The following is a 24,391-nucleotide window of genomic DNA, read 5'->3' as shown; positions in this document are numbered from 1 at the left end:
CTTCCCACCACTTGTACTGGAAAGCTGACCCCCCGCCCCCCCCCCCCCCCCCCCCCCTACAGCCCCCATGTAGTAGTAAGTCTTTATTTCAGTTAGTCTATCAAATTTTAGGTTTAGTGTTCTGTTATGCCAAGATTTTTCTTTTGTGTCCATTGGGTTAGCTTAAGTTCCTAGCTTTTATCATTTGCAAATTTGATAAGGGCTTTCTTTGGTCATAGAGTTGAGATCTGTGGCACTGCACTAACCTAGAAACTCCTGCTCAAGAGTGACATTAAACATTAAGCAACCAGCTAAACTCTTTGGATCTGGCTCTTCAAACAGTTCTAACTCCAATCCAATGTACTGTCACCTTGGTGTCAAACTCAAATAGAAATGGGGCCACAAGACCCTACATAAAGATACCTGTGGCTGCATTTTGACTTAGAAAATCACATATTGGGGTGACTAGGTGGCACAGTAAGAGTGCTGGCCCCAGAGTTGGGAGGACCTGGGATTGGTTCCGCCCTCAGATACTTAATACACACACACACACACACACACACACACACACACACACACACACACACACACACACACACACAAACTGGCCGTGTAACCTTGAGCAAGTTATTTAACCCCAATTGCTTAGGAAAAAAAAATCACATATTATCTTCATCTGTGTTCTACTGTATTTTCATTTACTTTGTTAAATATTTCCTAATTACATTTTAATCTGGTTTGGACAATGTGTTTGACACCTCTTACCTAGCCCATCTCCCTCTAATTTTCCACAAGATTATCATGAAGGACATTGTCAAATGTGCTAAAATCTAGGTTAATTATATTTACAACATTCCCATGATCTACGAGTCTAGTAACTGACAAAAAAAGGAAATGAGGTTATAACATGACCCATTCTTTATTTAGGCATTTATAAAAGATCTTGTTTTTATCGAGATCTTTTGTTTTTGCATTACCTTCATTTTCAAGTCCCATGCTCCAGTACTTCTCCCTATACACACATATATCCTCAGCAAACTATCAGAGCAGGCAGTACATACAGCATTCCATAGCTAACATTTATGTTTCCTACCATGTGTGTCCGCTGATGTGCTGGATGCTTCACAATGACCACTTTACAGATGAGATGAAAGTTAAGTGTCTTGACTTAGAAGTCACACAGCTAGTGAGTGTCTGAAGTCAAATTTGAACTCAGGTTTTCCTGATTCCAGTTGGGATGCTCCATCTACAGTGCCACCTAGCTGCTTCTCTGCAAAGAGTGAAGGGATGCTCAACTTTTTTCCAAGGTCAGCCTTGGTCATTATAATTTCACAGTGTTTTTCACAGTATTTCAGTGCTTTTGTTCTTTCCATTTATGTTGTTTTAGAATACTCTATTCTTAATTAAATCATGGTTTAATATTCCTATCTCAGAGATAGATAAATCTAACAGACAGAAAAACACAGAGCTGAACAAATTCTTGGATGTATTTGACTGGTCAATGATAACTTCTGAATGGTAATATTAAATAATATTTTTATCATCATCCCATTGTATCTTTAGAAAAATTGGTCATGTGCTGGGACATAAAGGAATCATAAACATAAAAAATGAATATAATAAACATATTCTTTATAGACTATAGCATAATAAAATAGTTAAAAAGTAAATATGAGTATAAAATGCAGACTTAAATGGAGACAGCAGTGACATCCTGAATAATGATTGCATAAAAGAACAAATGATAGGAGTAATAAATAATTACATTAAATATAATAAAGAAGGAAGGAAAGAAGTATTTATTAAGTGCCTACTGTGTACTAGGTACTGTGCTAAGAGTTTTATAAATATTGTATCATTTAATCCTCTAAACAACTCTATAAGGTAGATATTATTATCCCTATTTTATAGTTGAGGAAACTGAAACAGATAGAGGGTAAGTTTCCAGGGCCACACATTTAGTGTTTCGAAGCAGGTTTTGAATGGGGGTCTTCTGACTCCAGATGTAGCACTTTATCCACTGTGCCTCCTAGCTGCCTCTGATAACTATGAAACATTATACAAAAACTTAAGAGATACAGCTAAAGAATGGCTTAATATTAGGCATTTATGATGATTTCCTTTTTTGGCTATCTGACTTGTGTTGATGATATTTTATGCTAATATTCTCCCCTACTCTGCTTTCTTTTCTAATTCTAGCTTCATTGGTCTTTTTCTTGTAAACATCTTTAAATGTTATGTAATCAAAATTATCTAGATTGATGGATATAAATTGGCAGTTTTCTCTTCCCTCCTTTTTACTTTCAATTTCCTTTGATTATATAAGTAGCACCCCCACTAGGCTTACTTGCCTGGCTCTGAGTTGGTGGCTGACAACTTCTTACTCCAGACTTTTAGGGAGAATCCTGAGAGGCTGGTTTTTCTTTTTAGTACTATTGTTTATGAGCCCTCATGCTTTTTGTTCCCCATTGATTATCAGTTATCCAGCCAGACTTAATTAGCATTAACAAAAAAAACTTACTGAGATGATATAGTAAGAACAGTTGGTACAAAACAACCTTTCCAAAAGTCTGGGTTGCACTCTCTTTCTCTTACAAATATATATAGAAAGTCCAGGGAAAGTGAGCTTAAGCTTAGAAAGCACATTTTAGAAAAAGGGTAAATTATAACATCTAGTTGAATAGAAATTCTTTTCTGCCTTCATTAAGTCTTCATAAGAGTTCCCCTTAGGTAGTTCTCTTTTGGGCTTCAAAGTTTAGTGCTATGTCCTGCAACTGACTTTGCTCAGTTTTTCTATTTTGTTCTTGCCACATCTCTCACTTCCTGATGCACGTGTTGTCATTGACCACTGATGTTTTGGGGTCATTGCTACTAATGCTAATAGGAAGTTCAGATCTTCAATTCCTTGAAGTTCACATGGTCAACCTCTGGTCAAGAAGGGGTGAAGTAGAGAGGAGAGAGATGGCTCAGTCCTCACCTTTCCCCCAAGGACACTTCCCTCAACCACCACCAGAATGATTGGTTGCTAGAATCTTCTGTTGGAATACTGAACTTGGAAATGGCCTGCTACAATATGCATAGACCTAAAAGTGTTTATGGTTCCTTCTTTCAGTCTCAATCTATTTCATGTGGATATCATCCAATGATCAAAGTATTTTACTTTCCCCAAAATGAATGAAGAACTGTTTTCACTCAGTCTACATTTTTGGTTGATTCATTTAATTCAGTAGAAGCCTGTTGGACACACCTAATAGGTTCACGCCTAATCTTTGATTCAAACAAGAATCCATCAGTTCTCCTTTGTTCATATTCATTACAATTGGGGGAAAGGGTGAATGGGTATATGTTGAACATCTTCCCCACAATTAAATTTGCAAGACACCAGGCAAATGCAGTCTTACCAGCCTAGCCTTTGCTAGGTAGATAGAAGCTTTTCATTCTGATATGTTAAGTCATGGTCCAGAAATTTGTATCCTAGTCCTAGACATCACCTCCTCAACCAGATGTTCCCTTCCCCAATCAACTTTTCTCTTCTGAATCTCTTGCCTTCTGTGTGAGGCAGTGATATAAACAACTGAGTTCCTGTGTTCTCTGATACCTTGATAAGGCTGTGTAATCTCTAGGAATCAATTCTAGGTAACTTTTGGCTATTTCACTTTGTTCTGATGTTTTGTTATTGATGCCTATTTAAGGAGTACTACAGGCCTCTCCGTTATTGTTGGCATCTAGCTGCCTCCGTACTCCTGTACAGGAAATCCTCAAGCACCATGATTCTTTCCTTACTCTGTCTTACTGGATGATTGCCAGCCTTATAGATTCTCTGACTCTGCTTCATCATTTCTTGTAGAATAAGCAGCTGCCTCCTTCTCAGAGCATCCAGCTCTCTTCTAGAAAGTTCTAGAAGAACCTTCCACTTGTTTTTTTTAGCTCCATGTATTTAGTATATCTTCTCTTTCTTCTCTCTGTGACATTCTGCTACTCTCCAACCTTCTGACGTAGATTAGATTTCCTATCTGGGGCTTAAGATCTGTTTTTAATTTTTTCCTTACGATAATGCTCCATAGTTGGGTGTAAACTATGACGATTCTAAGTCATCAAGAAAAGATCATACTCTGTTTTAGAAGATGTAGTTAAAATTTTTTAATTAAACGTTGGTACTTGTGGAGGGGAACACTTCAGGAATCTGGAACATTCACTTCTGTGAAGCAGCTTATATCCCTAAGATGCTAGGTAAATGAGGCATTGCTGTACGTGTGAATCAGATTATCTATATTTGGAATAGAAGGATCTTTTAGTTCATTGAATTTTATCCACTTAGAATTTTTTAGTCAAATATGGGCCATGCTGCTGGCAGAGGTTAGATGGTTGACAGCTATATGCTCCAGGGAAATGCTGTTTTCTCTGCTACTTTTAAGAGTAGATCTTTCCTTGCTAGTCAATTAGCTCTGTTTAGGAATACTAAAAATTCTGTCTAGAAATGAATATAATGGACTTTGTTAAGCAACTTAAAATGCTACCAAAACTTCTCTCTGAAGCAAAGTTCCTTCTTCTTCCCCTTTCTACTCCTTGCCTTTCCAAAGCCAATCATCTTCTGATGATGTTATATGGCTGCAAATCCTGGAACATTTTACTCTCTGAAAAGTTGATAAATACCCAAATGGCAATGGAGAGGGACATGGTGGGCATGAATAACCCACAACTCAATATAAGTGAGAAAATATGCCAAAGAAATGATATGAAAGATGTCCTAAAAATGTATTCCTTCAATAAAAGATGAATATATTACATAGTGAGAGCAAGAAGTACCAATAGATAAGCCTGCATGCTCAGATGAGAAAGGCTTCCCAGTGTATTGAATGAATCTTCAGTGATGAATTTGTGAGAGGAAATAGCTGAGAGCCACACAGAATGAACTAGGTAGGCATAAATGGTTTGTGACTTAAATCACTGGAGGAAGTATCCACATTGATGAAATCACTTACCTAGGGGAGTATAGGCTTCAGAGAAAGGACTGGAATGTTGACTAGAATAGTCAGAAGAAGCTTCATGGAAGAGAGGGGAATTGAGTTGAGCTTTGAAAGATAGGTCGGATTTGATTAGGTGAAAATGTAGAGCAAAGACACACCAATCCAGGGAAACAGTATGTGCAAAAGCCAAAAGGAGGAAATCAGTGTTTTATGGAGTGGGAACTGTGAAAAGGTCATTCTTTTTGAAGTGAAGGATTCATTAAAGTATTTGGAATTGGGCTTACTCTAGTAAAAGGTGAATATTGGGCTTAAAAAAAGCAATAACATTGGACAGTGGGGTAACATCAGATTCTAAAGGCCCTGACTTGATGTGATAGGTAATAGAAGGTCATTGAGTTTGGCAAATATTTATTAAGTGTCTTCTATGTGCAAGTCATTGTGCTAGGGATACAGAAATAAATATAATATTGACCCATCTCTCAAGGAGCTTACAACCTGTTGGGAGAGATGAATATACAAATGCAATCCATCAAGTAATAAAAGTCCTGCTATGCTATGCACAAAGTACTATGCAAGGCACCAGGAAGACAAAGATAAAACAAAAATCAGACCCTGCCATCAAGAAGCTTAAAGTCTATGGTATAACACATGTGACATGTGAGCATAAGTATATAAATGATTATTTGTGGAAGGAGAGAGCACCAGCAGCCATGGGGTTCCCCAGGATTACACAGGAAATGGCATATAAATTGAACCTTGAAGGAAGCAGGGATTTCGAGAGGTGACATTAAGGTGGGAGTGTTCTCCAGGGATAGGGATACATGACACATGCAGAGGAGTTCAGGCAAGATTTGGGATTCTGAATATAAGGAACTGAAAAAAGAGCAGTGTATTTGGGATACAAAGTATGTGAAAGGAAACAATATGAAGCAAGCCTGGAAAGGAAGTTTGCAATGAGATCTGGAAGGGCTTTTAATGGCAAACTGACAGGTTTGTTCTCTATCCTGAGGCATTGTCAGGGAACCATCTATGGTTCTTGAGCAGAAGAGAGACTGGGCCATATCCAAGAGGGAGGATGAGATTAGGCAAAGCGTGAAGACGCCTACAAATGTCAGGGAATACTTTGTGGGGGAGAGTACATCTAAGTTTAGTCTTAAAGGAAGAAATAGATGTCATCAGATAGAGATGGCTGGAGGGGAGGATTCTGTTCCAAGCATGAGCTATGGCGTGGACAAAACCATAAGTAAAGCAGGGATTAAGTACAGAGAGCAAAGAACAGTTTAATTTGGTTTGAATATTGGTTTGACCAATCATAGGTCACAACAGTGTTATGATGTGTTGAAAACAAATTATTTTTTAAATTAATTTTTTTCAACTAATAAGTTTTTTTTTCTCATCCATATTCCCTACCCCATGGGGAATTGTCAAAGAAGAAAATCAAAACCCTTGTGACCTTTTGCATAGTCAAGCAAACCAAAATCCCACATTGGCCGTATCCAAAAATATATGTCTCATTTTTCTTATTTTAGTCTATCCCTCTCTGTCAGGAGATGGGCATGTTTATCCTTAGAGGATTTGGCTAGTAGTTTGGCAGGATCGATTTGGAAAGGAGAAAGACTGGAACCAGGGGGACTAAATAGGAAAGACGAGTCCAGTGAGTCAGTTATGAGGAAGTAGGAACCTAGACCTAGAGAATGACAGTAGGCATCCAAGGGAAGAGGAAAATATGAGAGATATTCCCAAAGGGGGAAAAAATTATAGAACTCAGTGGTACTGGATATAAGGAATAAAGAAGAGGGAAGGGTGGAAGATGATTCCAGAGCTCCTAGCTCTACAGACTGAGAATGGCATATTGCTGTCAAAAATAGTAAATGTAAGGAAGGAAAGCCATTTAGGGGAAAGATGACAAGATCAGTTTTGGACTTGTTAAGTTTCAGGTAAAGGTGGAGTTTTCAGTAGCCAACTGAAAATAGAGATTTAGAAGTCATTTGCATAGAAATGATGGTTGAATCCATGAGAATGGAATGGTCATGGATTGGCCACACTAGAAGATCACAGTTTTAACTACGTTAGAAGGATAGCTTAGGGGTGGTTAGATGGCCTGGTGGTTAGAATGCTGGGCCTGGAGTCAGGAAGAAAACTTGAGTTCAAAGGCAGCCTCAGATACTTGTTATGTGACTCTGAGCAAATCACTTAATCCTGTTTGCCTCAGTTTCCTCATCTGTAAAATGAGCTGGAGAAAGAAATGGCAAACTACTCCAGTGTCTTTGCCAAGAAGACCCCAGATGGGATCACAAAGAGACACAACTGAATAATAAAGAAGATAAGAGGAGAGAGAAGGAATAGTCAGAAAGAGGGAATGAAAGTCTGTATAGTCCTTTATCTTAGAAACTAAAGGCCAAGAGGGTTTTGAGTAATACTAAGGATAATTAACTGTCCTCTAGGAAACTCTTTAAGACTCTAAGTTGCATATTATATGATGATCAACTGTGAATGACTTAGCTATTCTTAGCAATACAAAGATCCAAAACAATTTTGAAGGACTCATGATGAAAAATGCTATCCACATCCAGAGAAAGAATGGATGGAATCTAAATACACATCAAAGTATGCTTTTTTTTTTTTGCTATTTTTTCCTTTAAAAAAATTTTTTGTCTGTGTCTTCTTTCATATGACTAATGTGGAAATATGTTTTGCATAACTGTCCATGTATAACCTTCTCAATGAGGGAATAGAGAAGGGAAGGAGAGAGAGAATTTAGAACTCAAAATTTAAAAAAATAAATGTTAAAAATTGTTTTTACGTGTAATTGGAAAAATATTTTTTAAAAAAGACTAAGTTGTAGAAAATAGTTGGTAGAGAAATTGAAGTTAATAGGGACAAAGAAAGGACACTGAGTTTGACTAGAATGGTGATTGGTAACTGCTGAGAGAGCCATTTCAGGAAAGTGGTGAAACAGTTTACAGACCTGTGATTTCATTGTTTTAAATTACTTACTCCTCTAGACGAAGCTCCTTGTACAAAAGCAGGTTGGTACCTTCTCTATCCCTTTGCAGATGTATCAAACTTCAGGTTGCCAAACTCCCATGTGTGTCAGGAATCAGATTAAAATCTAATTGCAAAATGTTTAACAAATAAAAATACAACACAACATAAATAATGTTAATTTGTGGTTTTCTAAATTAATTTGTGACTGAAAGGGATCCCTTTCTTTTTGAGTTTCATACAAGCAGCACTGAAAAGTTAAGTGACTTCTCCAAGGTTATGCAACCAATATATGTTAGGTGTAGTGCTTGAACTCAAGTCTTTTTGGCTTCCAAGTCAGCCCTCTGTCCATTATGCCACACTGTAGGTGTGATGATTGATGACATTTTATTTTTCTTTTCCTCTGGCCACTCCTTGGAAATCACGATTTTCACATAAATTTTAGTTTTGCTATAGATAGCTTGTTTTGATATATTTTTTTAAATTGTTCTCCTTAACTTACCATAGATTGTAAAGTTATCAAGCTGACATAAATCACTGTCTATATTCCATTCCTTGGTAAGATTTAGCTCTGACTATGACTATTGAGATAAGTACCTAACTGCTATTGAGAAAGTGATAGAAAAAGTCTGAATATTTTCAGAATACTCGATTTTAAAGATACTTGGTTTTATCAACAATGGGGAGACTAAAGGATATGATCTTTTTCAGAGATCAAAAAAATTAGGTATAGAAGAGACGCATTAAATCACCAGAACTTCTCATGGGATTTGGGTCAATATTGTTTGCTGTAGAATGTTTTCCAGCGATGTGTTCAGGGAATTGTGCTTTCGTCAAAGGCACCCTCAGTGTTTTTACATTGAGCACATGACCTTTCTGTCAGTAATGCTCTTCTATAACAAACATCCTTTTTTTTTTCAGGGTTATACTAAAGACATGGTGACGGACTTTGATGAGAAACATGATGAGTATTTAATATTGCTTCAGCAGAGAAATCGGTAAGATATATAGTCACAGTCCTTACTGGGTGCAAAGCTTATATTATTGTTTACAAATAGGTGGCACTTCAGAAGAAAGCATTGCAGATGACAATTTTTACTCATGGATCTAGAACTCATCTTTTACTATCTAAGCTTCAGTTTCTCCTCCAATTCATTGATTGGCACATTTGAGTCTTAGCAAACTGTTTAGCCACTTCTTGCTTCACTGCTGGTTTTTGTGTTCATGAAAAGACATATTTTGACAGCACATGTGTGGGAGTACAGTTTGTAGGATCAGCCTTCTAGGTCTTCTCTATCTAATTATTAAATAACAAAACTAGAATTCATAGAGTAGGATAGAAATCTGATTCTCATGATCCGCCTCCCACCCTAAACAAAAAATGATTTCTCCCTCAATTGATTGATCTTTGTACTCCTCTTATGCACTTACCATATTTTATTTTGTCTTATTAACTTACCTACTCATTTATAAGATCTTTGAGGGCTTATCTCATTTATTTTTGTATCTTTTCCTTTCAGTAGCTTTTATATAGTATGTACACTTAGTAGATAGTTAATAAAAATTTGTTGAATGATTATACAAACCCTTTTTAGCCCATCATCACAAACCATATTGGGAGAGTACTTTGAAGTAGAAATTGTAAGCATTCTTTTTGTGGAAAGACTAATTCATTTTACATTTATTTTAAAGAAGGTTGAGTTAATTCGAAGGGCCTGGGACGAATTCTGTCTGGGATTATAATAATAAAAATAATAACAGCTCACAATAATAAGTACTTTATAGTTACAAATCACTTTACGTACTAACATGTAAAGCTTTTGAAGTTTGGTTATAGCAGATGTGATAGAGGACAGGGAAGTGACTGAATTCCAAACAGTATGATCTACTTTGAAAGAAGTTTTATTTCTAAAAAGTCTTATCAGTATTAGAATTTTTTTTTTTTTTTGCTAATTTTGAGCTTACTGCTGTTTGCTTTTAGATGGAATGTCAGCATCCTGTTATTGAAATGGGCATGCTGCTAATTCCTTGGGCTTCTCACAGCAAGAGGTCATGTGACTCTATAAGTGATTCTAATCAGGAAAAACTTGAGATAACCTTGTGTATCATTAGGATATCTTCTGCAGGAATGCAGCTATTCTACAGTCATTTTTAACATCTTGTGGCTATTTAAAACTGGAACAGAGCCAATTTCATGTTGACCATGCTAATTTAAGGCACTCTGGGAAGCCAGGTTCTAATATGGGCTCTTCCTAATTAGCTTATGACCTCAGCTAAGTTTCTTAACGTCTCTGGGCTCAAGCATCCTCATCTGAAAAGCAGGGTAGTAGAACAAGACAACTTCTGAGATCCCTACCAGCTCTAACACCACAATCAGGAATATCGCTTTCTGACAGAGGTCCACTCTGAAATGCCCTAGTAAGACCATATTTGAAGTATTGTATTGACGACTGGATTTTGTCCAGAGGATGGCCACCAGAATAGTGGGAGAAATCTAAACTGAGGTTCAAAGTGACTTTCCCATGGCCAGGAATCACAAAATCAGATTTTAGGAGTTGGAAGAGATCTCAGTGGACAATTAAGGACCTTAAAGAAATCCTCCTATACCATACTTAGCAAGTAGTCACTCATCCTCTGCTTGAAGACATCCGTTGTGAAGGAACAAACAACCTCCCAGGAAACCCTTCTGCTTTTGGATAATGCTAATTTTTATGAGTTTTTTCCTGAAATAAAACCTAAATCTACTCCTTTGTATCTTATGCTCATTGCTCCTGGTTCTGCCCTGTGATACCAAACAGAGTAAATATAATCTTTCTTCCACATGACGGTTCTTGAAGACAACTAGCATCTGTCTCTTAAGTTTAATGTTCTCCTAGATAAACACACCCAATTTCTTTGATTGGTGCTTATATGACATGGATGTTATGTGAAATGTAAACAAATCTGAACCCTAGTCTTCTGACTTCAAGTCCACTGCTCTTTCATATAGTAAGCTGCTTCAAGGAGATTAGAAAAGGAATGTGAGGGGCGGCCAGGTAGCACAGCAAGTAAGAGCACCAGCTCCAGTGTCGGGATGACCTGGGGATCGAATCTGGGCTCAGACACTTATTACCCACCCAGAAACACCTGGCCGTGTAACCTTGAGCAAGTTACTTAACCCCAATTGCTTAGGGGCAGCCGGGTGGTTCAGCAAGTAAGAGCACCAGCTCCAGTGTCAGGATGACCTGGGGATCAAATCCGGGCTCAGATACTTAGCACCACACCCAGAAATAACTGGCCGTGTAACCTTGAGCAAGTTACTTAAACCCCGATTGCTTTAAAAAAAAAAAAAAGGAATGTGAAAATAGATTGAAATGTTAAAAATTATGTTTGAGAGTCTCTGTAATTGGCATATATAAATCATGAAGGATATGCAGAGGATGTGTGTGGACTTGGTATATAGATTTCAGAATACTACAACTAAGGCATAACCCTAAATTTGAAGAAATTATATTTTACATAAATTTGAAAATTAGTCTAATAAGTGATATGTTCAGAAAACAATATAGTTGAAGAAATAACAATTAAATTAAAAATCATAAATTATAGAAGGGATTTTTTTTCTTTTCTTTTATTTAGAAAATATGTCCAACTATGGAGGACAAGCAACTGTTCTGGATGTTTCTATCAGAGTCACGATACTAGGCTTGGTGGAACACTGACATGAGCCAATATGAAATTTCTCACATTTTATGTAGTTCATGAATAGTTAAGTCTGGTAACAGAGTTTCTATTTAAAGAACATCTTTAACACAATTACCTCCAAACTTATCGGTTTTGTAAATTTAGTTTTTATACATTAGTTTCATAGAGCTGTTTTCTCAAAGTAAAATACTTTATCCAGACCAGTTTCTATCTCTGGAGAACTTTATTTTATAATTTCCTTCCTTCCTTTCGATTTGTCATCATTTTGTATGACATGAGCCCAAACACCAGAAATAGCATCCCCATCCTTGCCCCTTTCATTTCTGTCTCAATAACTGGACCATTGGTTCATACAAGCAGATTTTCTTCATTCTAGTCATCCATTTGTGCTATTGACTCTAGTTTGTAAGTGAGATATTTGATCTATTGTTCATTATTGTGATGTGAGCTACCCTATGACAAACTGACTCTAACACATCTTTCATTCTTTTGGGGCTCTACAGCTTTACACATGCTCCCTCAGGCATACCACAAATGGAAGAGTGGCTTGTGAAGAATGATGTCCTAACAATCGGTAGATGACCTGAGTCATGCTGATTTTGGGGGGGCTTGTTTGTTTGGAGGTTTTGTTGTTTGTTTATCACAATCTTTACCCCTAGAGGTAGATATTCTGTGTCCTGGACTGCAGACAGACACAGTGCCTCAGTAATACTGATACCACAACCATCCCGAACCATTCATCTGAACCTTCCCTGATGCTAGTCAATTTGATGAAATTCAACAAGTCTATGAAGAACTTATTTTACAGAAGAGAATCATAGAGGTGCACTTAGCAAATTATCAAAAATAATAAAAGAAGGGAATAGTGTTGGAATGGTTGTGGAAAGACAGGCACATTAACATGCAATCAGTAGAGCTGTGAATTGATTTAGCTATTCTGGAAAATAGTTTGAAATTATGCTAAAAAATTATAACATGTCTATATTTTTTGACCCATGCTAGGTGTATACCTTAAGGAAGTCAAAGATAGAAAGAAATGTCCCACATACACAAGATATTTATAGTATCACTTTTTGTAGCAATAAAGATTTGGAAACACAGTAGATGTCCAGTATTTGAGGAATAGCTAAACAAATTATGATTCATTAATTTAATGAAATATATTACACAATAAAATATGATGTATGCAAAGAATATAGAGAAAAACAGAGGGAAATCAAGCTTTATAGGAACTGTAAGTAAAGGAAAAATATAGAGGAAAACAGTATACATATGACTCCAACAATGTGAATGGAAAGAACAAAAATAACATTGGAACAGAACATTATAGAAAAAATTGGAAAATGTGCCTCCCTTATTTTTTGGGGGGGACAAGTGGAGGAGAGGGTGCTTTGGGGGTATGAGTGTGGAATAGTGCATCTACTGTTGGAACTGGTTGATGCATAGGTTAATTTTGCTGGACTAGTTTTAGTTTTTGTCCCCTTTGTGAAAAAGGATGGCTTTCTAGATGGAGGAGGGAAATTGGGAGATTAAGATGCTATAAAAACAAAAAAAATTCTATAAAAGATAAAAAAATAAAGCAAATCTACTGTGTCACTCCACTAGTTGCTGCGAATATAGTGACAATCCCTGCCCTCTGGGAACTTCCATTCTACTGTGCCCAAAAGGAGGTCAGCCTGGGAGCTCTGGAAGGTAGAGCCTCAGTGACTGGAGTCTAGAGCAAGGCTTCTTCAGCTTTTTCCACTCACAGCCTCTTCAGTGCTTCTGACCCCAGCCCCACATGGGGTCACAACCCACAGTTTCAGAGGACCTGGGTTCATTATCCCACCTCTGGGCATTTACTCCCTGTGTGACGTAGGGTGAGTCACTTAACTTCTCTGTGCCTCACTTTTCACATCTGTAAAAATGAAGGTGTTGAGCTAAATAATCTCCAAGGTCCCTTCTAGCTCTAAATGTATGAGCCTAGGAGCCAAAGATGGGAAAACACATAAACATACACACACATACATGCACACATGGGACATGCTAGGCAGCTAGGGGCACAGTGGATAGAACATTGGGCCTGGAATCAGGAAGACTCATCTTCCTGAGTTCAAATCTGGCTTCAAGACACCAACTAGCTATGTGTCCCTAGGCAAGTCAGTTAACCCTGTTTGCCTCAGTTTCCTCATCTGTAAAATGAGCTAGAGAAGGAGATGACAAACCACTCCAGTATCTTTAATATGAGGTCCTAAAGAATTGGACATGACTGAAAAATGACTGAAAAAAATAGAGCATGCCTCAGTGCTCTACCCATCATATCAAAGGAGATCGTATCTGTAAAACAGTCAGTCCAATATCTGGCACGTATTAACAACTTGATAAATGCTGCTCCTTACCCCTTCCTAAATCCATCTTGCCCAGTCACACCCACAAGCCTCACCTGGCAAACCTATAGAATGTAGCAAACAGCTTTTCCCAAGAGAGAGCAGTAGCATTCATTCTGTATGTTCTCATGAAGTACCCTGGCTACAGCAGTCCCAGATGGGAATGCTGATGTAAGCCACCAGCCTAGCCCTAGCTATGCTCAGTAGCAGAAGGATAGTCAAACCTCTGGGGACAGTCCCATCTGTATCCTCTTCCATCACTGGGCTCTTCTAGGCTTCTTTGATGCAGACAGATACCCTTGTCCTTTTTGCCCCAGGTAACAGCAAGCATCTGCTCTTTGTTATTCAACCTGCCTATTCCTGCATTAATACAGGGTAGTACTGCTGGAGCCAGATTTTGCTGCCCTCATTTTCATGGGTATCTTGTCTTTGGAGCAGCACTGTGGCTTAGTGGGAGGAGTGCTGGACTTGGTGGAAACAGAGCCTCAGGTGGTACCCCACCTCTGGCATGATCTGTGTGGCCATGGGCAAGTTACTTAACTGCTCTGATCCTCAGTCTCCTCTCCTGTAATGATGGGGATAATAATAACCTATGATGCCTACCACCCAGGGAAGTTTTGGGCATCAAATGAAAATCTACACTAATATATACATACACACACACACACACACATAAACACATAAAACATTTTGGAAACCTTCAGGTATCATTCATGCCCCCTTTATTGTTATTATTGCTATTAGTATCGTGATTATTTTATTTTTCTTGATAAGCATTGTATGAACAAAGCTCAGTTTAATCCAGACCATTTTACATGTTGTCCATTCTCCTCCCTTGTTGCTAATTCCTTAGCAAGACCCAAGCCTGCTATGAGCCTTTTGCCAATATTGGTTGCATAGACACTTGTAGTTTAATAACTACATATCATCAAATGGCAAGACATTGTCTAGTAATGAAATTGAGGAGCAACGCCCATCACTGTATAAACACAGGAACTATACTCATCACATTTCAGTTTCTCTGCCTCAGTAAAACGGGTAGCAAGAATGCACAATTTAAGGATACCTGCAAACTGACAGACGGCAGGAAAACCATCAGGAGGCGAACAGAGGGATGCGTCAGAACACTCTTGGAAGCAGTAAGAACTGAAAACTGACCACTTCCACGCTACGCATTAAGAGGTTGAGCGTCTGAGACTTCATCAAAACAATAGATTGGACATAAAGAAGAAACAACGGCTCTCACAGACAGCAACTCCAAACCAAACAGTAGACTGTGCCTGCACACAGTGTGGAAACGAGCCCTGTCATACATCGATCTTTTTGCCACATTAGAATGAGGAATAACTCCACTGGAAATAGCAATTTTTAGTATGAGAGACAATGATATATGTAATAGCCTTTTCTGTATCTCAGTCACCCTGGGGTGAGAAATGTGAGAGTTCATTTTTATAATGTGTATTAAAATTAAAATTAGAATGGAAGAAAATGCTATTGAAGTAGTCAGTAATAGTCTCACTCTTGCTGTTTCTCTGTGTGTGAAATAGGCCTCTTATAAATATGTTTGCATAAGAACAGCTGGGCCCCACAATTGCCTTCGTTTAGACAGTTGTTAGCATTCAGCCTATGAACTGGCATCCTTGCTGTCAGTGGATACAGTAATATAGACTTGTAAGCCCTACTGTGTAGTCTCCCTCTCAGGTACTGACTCTCATTTCTCTTGCAGAATATTAAAACATTTGAAAACTAAGGACCCCATGCAACTAAGACTAGAGCACTTAGAACAAGGATTTTCTGTTTACATTAATGGAGCTAATTCAGAGCTGAAAACCTCTCCAAGAAAGGCCATTCTTCCAGATTTCCCCAGAAGTGCTTCACATGCAGAAGGGACACATGGTAAGTTGGAGTTTCTTTTAAAACTTAGGAGCTATGTTATAATAACTCATTTTATTATATAGTCTTTTAAGATTTTCAAAGCACATTTTCCATAGGGATCCTTTTAGATGGTAGTAAAGGAATTTTTATTTTTTAATTTTACACATGCAGAAACTGAGTTTCATAGAGTCAGTAACATGCCCGTAGTCTCACAGCTGGTAGGTGTTGGAGCTGAGAACTAAACCCAGGTTTCTCTTACACTTAGGTCTCCATCCTCCTTCCTTAGATGGCTAGATGGGATCCCTGGGGTAAGCTGTTTAGAGAGGCCCTTTTCCCCAGAGTTAGGGAACATGTGAATAAAAACAGCTAAAATGACTAGGGACAGCTAGGGGGCACAGTGGGTAGAGTGTCAGGCCTGATTCAGGAAGATTCTTCATCCTGAGTTCAAATCTGGTTTTGAACACTTACCAACTTATGATGCTGGGCAAGTCACTCAACCCTATTTGCTTCAGTTCTTCATCTATAAAATGAGCTGGAGAGGGAAATGGCAAAGAAATCCAGTATCTTTGCCAAGAAAACCCCAAATGGGGTCATGAAGAATTGGACATAACTGAAACAATAACAACATGTCTGATGAATCCATGAGTTCAGCCCCTGACCTAATAGGGATTCTGCCAATCCACATATTTATCCTTATGTAGTCTACTGGTAATTATTGTATTCAAAGGTTTCTAGGCTCTACTCACCCTGGACTAGTGCATTTGTAAGATTTCCCAGCCTTGCTTTGTCTATCTCATAAAACCTTGGAATCTCCCTTTTCCCCTGTCCCATCCTTCCACCGCATAGCAGCCAAAGTCATTTTCCTAAAGCCTCAGTTGATTGTAAAAAAAGTCATTCTTTTACTCAATAAACTCTGTGCCTCCACATTGCCTCAGGGATTGAATTCGAATCCTTGTGTCTGGTATTTAAAACCATTCTCAACCTGGATCCAACCTATCTTTCCAGGCTTCTTCTGCTGTGTTCCACCTCGTGCACTCTGCTGGTCCAGTCAAACTGACCTTGCTCTTTCTCAGACACTTCCATTTGTTTGCCTTCACACAAACTAACCTCCATAACTAGATGCTTTCTCACTCTTGCTTTCTTAAGTTCTACTTTTCTACCTTTCCTGATCCCTCCAACTGCCAGTAACTTCCTCTGCAAAATCCCCCTTTATTTGTTGTGTATATATTTTACATAAACCTTTTATGTGTGCATATGTTGCCTCCCCTGATAAAAAGTAAGCTCTCTGAAGGCAAGGATTATTTCATTTTTCCCAGCACCTAACACAGTGACTTGCACACAGTAGGTACTTAATATATATTTGTTGATCTATTCGATTGATTGATTCATCCTCCCTTCTTAGTTCATTCCAAGTTGATACACAGTTCTGAACAAAGCCTGTGTCTTGGATTGTAGTTTCATGTGTGGCTCCATTTCCCAGAACCTGAACAAGACTGGGACCCAATGATAGCAATGATAGGGACCCCCAGAAGCTCATGTCCCACTGCCTCTGTTTTTGTGAGTGAGTGTTCTGCTGCTAGTTTGTATGCTGTTAATAAACATAAGGTTAGATTAGAAGGAGGCATGGTTTTATTTTTGTTCTTTTAGATTAAGGACTAGGAAAGCATACTTTCTTAAACCATTGTTATCTAAACTACAGTTCATGGACTCCTTATGGTTCTCCTTCCCCTTAGGATTCTGACTTTAGCTTAGCCATTCCCTTTCATCTTTCTGAAGGCTCTATCTGTACTCTGCTCTTCTGTAAACATCCAATATAGGGAATTTGGATAAAGATTGTGAATAAGTAAGAAGAATAATTAGAAGATCAAGAAATAAAGATAATGAATGAAATTTTAACTTGAAAATTCCCCAGAGAGGAGACAGCAGAATCTTTGTATGCATACATAAATGATTTTCAAAGATATGTGTTATTCTTCTAACCATCTAATAGACTTGAAAAAGCAGTATGGTATAATATAATGGTATAGGGGTTGCAAATTCTGCTTCCCCTGCAGTCCTCTGCAGTGTGATATCCAAACTCTTTGTCTCTGTCCAGAAGAATATGTAACAGATTCGCAAGTCTTTGTGAAAAGAAATCAATATTTAGCTCATGTTGGTATAAATAATGAGTGCCATAAACTTAAAATTAATGTGAAATTTGCCTTTGAGATCATGGACATGATGAAAAGAACTCTGGAATGAGAACCAGGAGGCTTAGTTTATTGTCATAGTTCTACCACTTATGTGGTCTTGAGCAAATAAATCACTTTTATCTCTGAACATCAGTTTTCTCAGCTGAAAATGGGCCTAATGTCTGTTCTGCCTCTCTCCACAGTATTGTCATATAGATTAAAAAAGATAAAGTATGCAAAACTCTGAAATGCTGTATAAGAAAATTTAGAGTGAAGAGGAATGTAACTTTCAGAAAAATCCCAGTAAAGAATACCCTTATTATGGAAGTGCTTTCTTTACCTTAGGGAAGGATGAATGATTTTAATGCTGTTTAGATTTTTGTCTTACTGGTTTTATGTTCAATACAGGAATGTGGAACTCTCAAACCTCATGCCTTACCAAGTAGCTCTCGTGTTTTTTCAGATTCTGGAAGGAGACCTTTATTTAGAGAAACAGAAGAAGCACTAAGACGTGGTTCACGGACAGCACCTTGCAAAGTTCAGCGCAAAGGATGGCACCAGGTCTGGAAATGTAGCAAACAATCTCTGATGATGAAAAAAACATTTTCTTTAATATAAGAAATTTGGCTATTATGGGGCTGTCATTAGTATAGGATTTTGCTGAATATTGTAAAAGGCATGTGTGTGCCCTGAGGCATTGACAGGCACACTTTGTGGGATGCTCCTGTCTATCCTAGGGGGCAAATCCGATGAAGATCAGAGATCCCTTTCTGGGCCTGTTTTTATGTGCCTGTGACATATTTTTCTCTGCTTTAAGTTGATGGGACCACATCTCTGTCTAATTAGGACTGCAAGAGGGGATAGCATGAGTGTTCAACTCTAGCAGCCATCTGAGGGGCTAGGAGCTGCCAGAGATACTTTGAATAAAGCACCAATCTCTTGTTGATTTAGAACCATTCTTAGTTTTCTAGATAGAGCATCTAAGATAGAATACCATATTTAGAATGCAATATAGGCAGTGCAGTATATTGGAAAGAACAATTTTAAAGTCAAGAGACCCGGACTGAAATCCCATTTCTGCCACTTGCTACCTGGGGCTTTGGAGAAGTCCCTTTTATCTCTCTTAGGCTTCATTTCTTCATCTGTATTATCTGGCAGTAACACAAGGAGACCTATAAAACAAATAAAATTAGAAGATAATAAAAGGTCTCTAGAAAAAGTCTTTAGTAGAACATAGCAGGGCTGTGACTATACCTGATCTTAGTGCAAGGGGTGATAATTGGAGATAATAATACACTTATCTCACAAGGCTGTTGTGAACAAAGAATTATGTAAGGTTATAAATTGCTATATAATGTGTTATTATTTTTCAAATCTCCAAAATAAAGCTCATTACAGTGGTACAATCACCAATTCTCTGAGTGTAATGAGATGTTAATCATGCACTTCTCTAAACTCTGCTCTAAACCAGTATAAACTGGTTTATACCCTCCAATCTGCAGCTCTTAATGCGGATCTCTTTTTGGTATTTTTATATGAAACTTATGCTTGTAAGTCCTATTAAAAAGATGTAAAGTTGAACAGAGACTTGTTCTCCCTCAGGTGAGGAAGTGATCTCAAAGTGAGAGGATAAGACCAATAAAGAGAAAGTACAGAGACCTTGGAAGATTACTAATCAACTGCCCCCCTACCTCTCTGATCTCTTCTCCTCATCTCCTTTGCTGAGTCATCTCTAACCCATCCCCTATTCTTGTGTGTCTCTTAAGATTCCATCTATCTTCTGTTCTTTCTCTCTCCTGTCTCTTGGTAATCTCATCAGCTCCAATGGGTTCAGTGACTATCTCTGTGCAGAGGACTACCAAATTTATATACCTATCCCCATTCATTCTCCTGAGCTCTAATTCTACACCACCTACTGCCTTTGGGACATCTCCACCTAGATGTCACATAAACATCCAAATCAACCCAACCAAAAGAGAACTAATTATCTTCCCCATTAAACCCACCCATCCTCCAGAATGCCCTATTTCACTTTAATTGCTGCCCTATTTTTGTTGGTAGAAAACACAATAAAAGGGTGTCACAGAAAGAAAGGCTTTTCAGACATAGACGTTAGAATGTTAGCAATGCAAGGGACCCTAAAGAACATATAAGTCCAAGCCTCTCATTCTGTAGAGAAGAAAATGAGAGTGCACAGAAGGGAGGTGACCTGCCCAGGAACATCCTGTAGCAGCAGAGTGAGGACTCATGCCTGTGATTCCTAACACTCAGTCCAGTGCTTTGCTCACACTACATTGTCCCCTCTCAGCCATTAGATACATGTACGTTTTTCATGGAACATGGGAACTTTCCCTAATTTATGGCAGTAGAAAGTTTTGCTCATTTCACAGATTTGGGCCCTGGTTCAGGCCATCATCTTTCTCCTAGACGATTGTAATGGCCTTCTAATTGGTCTCCCTGCTTCTAATTGGTCTCTCCACTCTTCAATTCATTCTCCAGATGGCTGCCAAAGTAATATTCCTAAAATGCGCATCTGACTATTTCACTATCCTATGCAAAAATCATCAGGGATTTTCTGTTGCCCCTAGGATAAATATCAACTCCTTAGTTTGTTATTTAGAGCCCTTCAAAATCTGGCTTTAGCCTACCTTTCCAACTTAATTATGCATTATTCCCTTTCATGTAGTTTATGCTGCATCCAAATTGACTGACTTGCTGTTCCCCAAATTTGGGATTTAATCTCTTGCCACCGTGCCATTTACCGCATAGGCCATCCCTCCCCATCCTGACTTCTTGGACTGCTCAGCTCTTATCTCTCACCTTCTGTGAGAATCTGAGCCCCTTCATTATTACTCCTTCTCAGGTCATCACATATCTGTATATATACTGTATTCCTGACCCCTAGAGATTAGAAGCTACTTGAGGGCAGAGGCTGTTTATTTTGTCTTTATATTGCCAGAATCTAATTCCCTCATACACAGTAGTTAGTAAATGTTTTGTTGAATGCCTTGACATATGTGTCATTTACCTGCTCTCCATTGGCCTGATTTTCACGGGATCTTAGACCTAAGATCTAAAGAGGTACCTGAGAGAAAGCAGGTAAAAATTATGCTTTATATAGTTTTTACCTTATAGAAACAAATAAACCCTTTCTTCCTGGTAGGTCAATGCATTTGGATCCCTAGAGAATTAGTCATGATGAGCATGGACTGTGTGTCTAGCCACAACAGACTGCAAAGGATAATGTGTTCCAAGTCCTGAAAGCTGGTTTTTAGTAATTAGGTTGTAAGTCTTTCATTCTATAATTATGAACTGTATTTGAGTCCTAGACTGTGACCAGATGCTTAAAGCAAAAGACTGAACCTAATTTCAAGAAATTTTAATTTAAGATTGGCTTTTCTTTTATAGTCTCTTCCCATGCTACCTCATTTCTCAAGGCCTATACGCAGTTAATTTCCTCATTCATTTGCTGTATAAGACGCAAAGATCAGGACGCCCTAATCTCAGGCAAGATATAGCTGGGCTTTGGATCCATCAGACTTCTGATACTGCAGAGATGTTGTAGCTCATATATGTGCTCATGCTTCTAGTTGACACTTTCTTTGCATCATATCTATGTGTTAGAGCCTTCTCATACTGTCAGTGGATTAAGATTTATGGTTGCTATAGCCTTGTAATACTTGGGTGGACAGCAGACTAATAAGCAATGCAGTCATTTACCAAAACTCTGTCAGATTTGATGAACATAATCAAATGTTAACCTTAAATTCGTAGTGAAAGGACTAGACTTCCAGCAATTTATTGTGGTGTGGGCTTTACTGAAGGGCTCTAAAGAAAGTTCACCCCAATTATTAAGCACTGATTTTGCCTTCACTATAATGCCTCTCCTCTTTCCAACATAGGTTCAGATTGCTTAGCCATGATCATGTATTCTCCAAGGAGGCAATCTCACAAGTTAAATTGAGGAAAGGGTTTTATTCTTCCCCTTTTTATTCTAATTCTCAGCTTTTAAGATAGTTTGTCTAATCAATAAGACTGATTGTTCTGATATTATTAGTGCCATTTTTGTTGTTGTTCAGTTGTTTCAGTCATGTATGACTCTTCTTGGGAGTTTGGCTTAGACTTTCTTGGCAAAGAGTGGTTTGCCATTTCCTCCTCTAGCTCATTTTTCAGATGAGGAAATTGAAGCAAATAGGGTTAAGTGACTTGCATAGGGTCAAATAGCTAATAAGTGTCTGAAGCCAGATTTGAATTCAGGAAGATGAATCTTCTTGACTTGAAGCCCAGCACTCTATTCACTGTACCACCTAGCTGCCCATTTTACAGATGAGGAAACTGAGTCTTTGAGCAACAAAGTGACTTGCTTACGATCACACAATAAGTAGATATCAAAGCCAAACCCAGATCCAAGTCCCTTGACTGTCTTATACTACTTTCATCACATCACGGCTATCTCTGAAGTTTTATGAAATAGCACAGAAAGATCATGTGTTTATAACTTTCTTTTTGTAAAACAGAAGGACAGAATGTCAAATGTTATTATTTGAAAATCATCAGACAAATACTACTCTGAGTCATATATTTAGAACTGAAGGAGATCTCAGAGACCACTGATTACAACTCCATCATTGTGCAGATGATGAAACTGAGGCAAAGAGAGATTAAATAACTTGTCCAAGTTACACAGCTAGACAGTATCTAAGGCAGGCTTCCCACCTACGTCCAGGGCTTTCTCATGTGAATCTTGTACTTTAGCACTGTAGTAGCCGTTCTCTACTTTATCAATTTGTTTATGAGGTATTGCTCCACAAAGTGATCCTTAGGTGTGTGTGTGTGTTTATTTAACTACCTGAGTTCAAGATTTTTGTCTTCTTTTTCTTTTTTTATTCCATCCTCCATAGTCTCCAGAGCTCGTAACAGGTTCATTATTTCCACAGTAGGCTCTTTTTTAAAAAAAAAAACTTTTTAAAATTAAATTTATTTTTAGTTTTCAACATTCATTTCCACAAGATTTTGAGTTACAAATTTTCTCTCTGTCTTTCCCCTACCCCCCACTCCAATATAGCAAGCCTACTAAATACCCCTTCTCCTAATCTGCTCTCTCTTATATCCTCCTGCATTCCCCCTGTAACTTCCTAGTAGGGCAAGATAGATTCCTATACCTGTATATCTTAATTCCCAGTTGCATGTGAAAAGCAATTTTTTTAAACATTTGTTTTTAAAACTTTGATTTCCAGATTCTTTCTCCCCACTGGGAAGATAAGCAATTCAATATAGGTTGTACATGTGTAGTTAAGCAAAATGTTTTCATAGTAGTTATATTGTGAAAGACTGTATTTCCCTCCATCCTATCCCCCCCACTTATTCTATTTTCTACTTTGACCCTGTCCCTTTTCAAAAGTTTGTGCTTCTAACTATCCTTTCCCCCAATCTGCCCTCCCTTCTATCATCCCCCATATTATCCCCTTCCCCCCTACATTCCTGTAGGGTAAGATACCCAAATGAGTGTGTATGGTATTCCCTCCTTAAGCCAAATTCAGTGAGAGTAAGGTTGAACTATTCCCTTTCACCTTCCTGCTCTTCCCCTCCATTGTAACAGTTTTCTCTTGCCTCTTTTATATGAGATAATTTACCCGATTCTATCTCTTCTTTTCTCCTCTCATTATATTTATTTCTCATCTCAATTTTATTTTTAGATATCTGTAATGTAATGCCAAGCAAAGGCAACTTCCCAAGGTTCAAAATACCAGCATAGGTGCTCTCCATTTTATTCAGTGACAAATTAAGAACAGAGAAGGTTAAAACATGACATCATTCAAAATACAGCATTTACTAAGTGTGATTAAATAATCTCCAAGTACTACCCCACCCCAGGACCTTCCATACAATCACATCCAATCAATTATAAAGTCCCTGTTCTAAATACTACTCCACCCCTAGGCTGTACCTTCATTTGGTCCATCACAAAGCCCCTCTTCTCAAATGGAGATTAGTTTCCAATCTAAGTAAAGTACATTCATTTGTTCAACCATAGAACACAAAAAGGTCAAAAGTTCCCCACCCCTGGATCACAATTGAATCTACCCCAGAGTTACAACAAGTTTAAGCACAGCACTTAATACCCAAATGGAGGTCTTTTCTTCATCTTCTATAGTTCCTGGGGAGACAAGGCTTAGCAAGGCCACAAGATACATTGCCAGTCTCTTCATTGATTCATCCTCTGTCTGCAGAACAGTCCTAGAACCCCTGAAAACATTAGCAAAACCCTCTCCCAGGATTTCTGTAAACATACAACAAGAAAATCCTTCTTCAGGGCTTCTGAACCAACAGAAAGGTTCCCAGACCCCTGCAACAACAGCACTGT

General features: G+C 38.2%; 1 protein-coding gene across 4 annotated transcripts in view; it reads left to right on the top strand.

The window, feature by feature from the left end:
- Positions 1-24,391, top strand: part of KATNIP (katanin interacting protein) — a 220,562-nt gene that overhangs the window by 56,548 nt on the left and 139,623 nt on the right. For all 4 annotated transcript variants that reach the window (XM_069064208.1, XM_069064202.1, XM_069064194.1 and 1 more), the window contains 3 exons: positions 8,853-8,929; positions 15,708-15,877; positions 18,491-18,588. In XM_069064208.1, the coding sequence (XP_068920309.1) occupies positions 8,853-8,929; positions 15,708-15,877; positions 18,491-18,588 (345 nt within the window). The remainder of the gene's footprint in view (positions 1-8,852; positions 8,930-15,707; positions 15,878-18,490; positions 18,589-24,391) is intronic.

Source organism: Petaurus breviceps, unplaced genomic scaffold (genome assembly GCF_028583685.1).
Source record: "Petaurus breviceps papuanus isolate PSGF00001 unplaced genomic scaffold, PetGlider_PUasm1.0 138, whole genome shotgun sequence".
Classification (NCBI taxonomy): domain Eukaryota; kingdom Metazoa; phylum Chordata; class Mammalia; order Diprotodontia; family Petauridae; genus Petaurus; species Petaurus breviceps.
The sequence above is the reverse complement of the archived record's forward strand: the minus strand, read 5'-3'. Positions and strand labels throughout refer to the sequence as shown.